This window comes from Bombina bombina, chromosome 3 (assembly GCF_027579735.1).
Source record: "Bombina bombina isolate aBomBom1 chromosome 3, aBomBom1.pri, whole genome shotgun sequence".
Classification (NCBI taxonomy): domain Eukaryota; kingdom Metazoa; phylum Chordata; class Amphibia; order Anura; family Bombinatoridae; genus Bombina; species Bombina bombina.
The window spans coordinates 320,734,846-320,738,755 of NC_069501.1; the positions used below are offsets into that span (position 1 = coordinate 320,734,846).

The 3,910-nt window shown below is 36.7% G+C and overlaps 1 protein-coding gene across 1 annotated transcript in view; it reads right to left on the reverse strand.

Annotated features, from left to right (window-relative positions):
• NR0B1 (nuclear receptor subfamily 0 group B member 1) overlaps window positions 1-1,163 on the reverse strand; it is a 4,211-nt gene extending 3,048 nt beyond the window's left edge. The window contains exon 1 of the mRNA XM_053704618.1: window positions 507-1,163. Within this exon, the coding sequence (XP_053560593.1) occupies window positions 507-1,110 (604 nt within the window). The 5' untranslated portion in view covers window positions 1,111-1,163. The remainder of the gene's footprint in view (window positions 1-506) is intronic.
• Between the last annotated feature and the right edge of the window lie 2,747 nt (window positions 1,164-3,910).

The following is a 3,910-nucleotide window of genomic DNA, read 5'->3' on the forward strand; positions in this document are numbered from 1 at the left end:
TTACACATTTAAATTAATCTCAAGAAGCTCCTTAAAAATAAAAATACTGATTGCTCTTAAATTTTTTACCTCTGGAATAGCATCAATATTCTATGTTTTAGAGCTATCCTGCATGATTTCAGGAACAGAAGGAAACATTAAATGCAAAACCAACAAGTCAAATTTTAAATAGTTTTTTTTTTAAAAAAATGGTTGTTTAAACCTTGAATTATATGTTTTACCTGTGTTTCTTTCTGCACATATATTTAACCACTATGGTCATGTGACAATATGTAATACAATTAATAATAATACAAATAATAATAATTATTATTATTATTAATTCATTATTAGTAATTATTATTACTTCTGTCTAGAGAAAATAAGTCACATTCATGATCTACTGTTTAAAGGAAACAAAAGGCACGTGATGACATATATAACATGATTATAGCATTTATATATAAACGCATCAACTTGGAAGTGAAAAAAAAAGAGAGAGATGTGGGAGATATCACTATAGTTACCTGGATTAAAAAGCACAATCCCTTTGAGGTACGCATATTCCTTAGTGCTGATGTCCAGTTTCCAGCACTTGTTTAGAAACTCTTTGATCCACCTGATCTCTGCAGCTGATGGGAGCTGTGTGAGTCTGTGCTGGTGGTGGTGACTTGGTCCTCTTTGTATTTCATGGTGATCCTGCTGCTGGATTTTCTCTCCTTCGTCTTTATTGGTTAAAATCCTCTGTAACATACTTGGTTCTGACGTTTCTATTGTTTCAAAATCCACCTTGTCCTGTGCAAGTCCAAGTACTAGCAGTGGAGCCCAGCAGTTTCTGACCAGCACCAATTGGTCATCCAAAGGTAGTTCCTGAAAGCATGGCACATTTTTCACAAATCTTAGAGTCTTTACCAGGACTGCAGAAGCAGCTTTGCATGTGATTTGGGGACTTTTCAGACTGACCCTCTTCTGTGAGCCACAGGAACAACCTTGCCCAAATATTCCTGAATGATCTTTTCTGCTTTTGCTATTGTGTGATTCCTTGTGTTCCTCATTTTTCAGTATATTGTATAAAATACTGCCATGTCTCCTGTTGTCTACAGAGCAATGGCATTTATCTAAACAAGCCATGCTGATAATGTAATCTGACAGCTGTTGTACTGCCTTTAACTAAAGCCAGACGCTGTTCCTCCTCTGCCTGCCCTATAGGTTATTTATACCTTTGTTTCCAGTCAGACAATATCTGCAGTTCAAAAGGGGACAGGCGTTCATTATTGGCTGAAAAAGAGAGAGGGAAAAAAGCCTGGACCTCCTCCCTTGTTTGCAAACCTGTGTGTGACTAGAGGGAGCTTTAGAGCTGGCTTAGTTGATTATTATCATTGCACAGGTGATCTTCTGTTAAGTATCTCAAGAAAAAAAAAAAAGAGAAAGAGATAGAAAGCATTGGGATGAAATCACTCTACTTCCTTTATATGATCAGCTTTTTGTAATACTTTATTAAAAAAAGTCTTACAGGAGAACAGTATAATAATATGTTCTGTTTTTTTTTAATCTACAGTCTATGTCAGAAGTTGTCCTTGAGTTAAAGGGACAGTCTACACCAGAATTTGTTTTGTTTAAAAAGATAGATAATCCCTTTATTTCCCATTCCCTAGTTTTGCACAACCAACACAGTTATATTAATACACCTTTTACCCCTGTGATTACCTTGTACCTAAGTCTCTGCAAACTGCCCCCTTATTTCAGTTCTTTTGACAGACAACCATTTTAGCCAATCAGAGCTGGCTCACCTGAACTCCACATGCGCGAGTACAGTGTTATCTATGACACACATGAACTAACACCCTCTAGTGGTGAAAAACTGTCAAAATGCCCTGAGAGAGGAGGCTACCTTCAAGGACTTAGAAATTAGCATATGAACCTCCTAGGTTGAGCTTTCAACTAAGAATACCAAAAGAACAAAGCAAAATTGTTGATAAAAGTAAATTAGAAAATTGTTTAATGCAAGTTTATTTTGGACGAGACTGTCCCTTTAATAATACTGTTATATTTTTGTATTAGTAAATAGAACAATGTGCTATAACTGTTGCCTCATATATAGCACACAACTTAAAGGGACATTAAACCCATTGTTTTTATTGGATAATTCAGACATAGCAAACTATTTTAAACAACTTTCCTGTTTATTCCTATTATTAAATTTGCATAGTATATTTTTTGTTAAAGGAGCAGCAATGCACTACAGGAAGCTAGCTGATCACATTAGCTGAGCCAAAGAAAAGAGGCACATATGTGTATCCACCAATCATCAGCTAGTTTCCAGTAGTGCACTGATGCAGTCTACCTATGAATGCTTTTCAACAAAGGATATCAAAAGATTAAGTAAATTACATAATAGCAATAAATTGGAATCATTACATAATTTTGGCATTACTATACCTTTAAAATTTGTAAGAGAAGTTAATTTTTACATCTTTTCAAGAAAATGTCTAGCTTGCGTCATATTTGAAAGCATTGTGGTAGATTGAAAGAAAAAAATATGAATACCCCATTTCAGACTCAATTTATCCCCATAATAGTATATATTGCCTAAAAGTGCACTTCTTAAAGGGATATGAAACCTACAGTACATTTTTTTCTTTCATGATTCAGATAAAGCAAGCAATTTTAAGCATCTTTCTTTTTTACTCCTATTATCAAATTTTCTTTGTTTGCTTGGCATTAGGAGCAGGACCATTTTTGTGATTGGTGGCTAAATGTACCCAGGGTGTAAAATACCACAAAAATCAAAAGTGAGAGGACAGCACAAAGTTGCTTAAAATTGCATGCTCTATCTGAATCATGAAAGAAAAAAAATGCTAGCTTCATATCCCTTTAAGTTATAAAAAGCCCCTCAGAAAGTGAGTGAGTGCTTAGGAGAAAGCAAAAGGATGGGTGAGCCCCTGGCAGGGGTAGAAGACTATTTAGGAGTGTGAGTTAAGTTTTTTTTTTTAAAAAAGCCTGCAATTGAGTGTTTAAAGGTGAAAGTGTGTCTGGGGATTGTGTCTGAGAAGTGATACATTTGGAAGAGTGCTTAGAGGAGTAAGAGTAGGAGAGTCCATGGAGATGTGTGTGTTGTGTGTAATAGTTGTTGAGGGCCTTTGGGGTGTTCATATTAATGGGAGAGTGCATGGTAACTTTACTTTAGGCTACAAGAATATATGTCGTTTATACAATAATAGGAATAGCACCTGCATTTCTGTAATGGTGAGATGTGTCTGGAGGTGTGTGCATATGGCCTTATTAATATGCAGAAGAGCAGCATTATGTCCAGCAGTGTGCATAGGAGTTGAAGAACATCTGAGGTGTGTGTAAGGCTGGTAAGAGTGTGTGTACATAAGAGTGGAAGATTACCTGGCGGTGTATGCATCAGAGATAGGGTTTTTAGGAAGTGGAGAGTGTGTGTGTAATGGTAATAGAAAGCCTGAGTGTTTGTGTGTGCAAGACTGCTTGCCTGTATGTATGTTTGTGTGTAACACTTGGGGAGTTTGTGAATAGTACAGGTGGAAGGGTAAGAGATTGCCTGAATGTGTGTCCAAGAATCCATCAGTGGATGGTGAGTATGTGTAAGTAGTAAAAAGCCTGAATGTATGAGTAAGGGCAGGAAGAGTGCTTGGACGTGTAAGAGGGTGGGTGAGTGCCTGTGTGTGTGTGTGAAAGTTTAGGAGAGTGCCTGAATTTATTGACCAGAGTGGAAGAGTGCATTGTGAGTGTGTTTAAGTACAAGAGCACCTGTGAGTAAGGGTGGGAAGACTTCTTGCATGTGTGTAATTGTGGGTGAGTGGCTGTGTGTGTGTAAGACAATACTTGAAAGTTGATATCAAATCACCTTTCCCTTCTCCCCTCTAAGCTATACATATTTAGGTCATTGAACCTTTTCTTAAAAATAAAA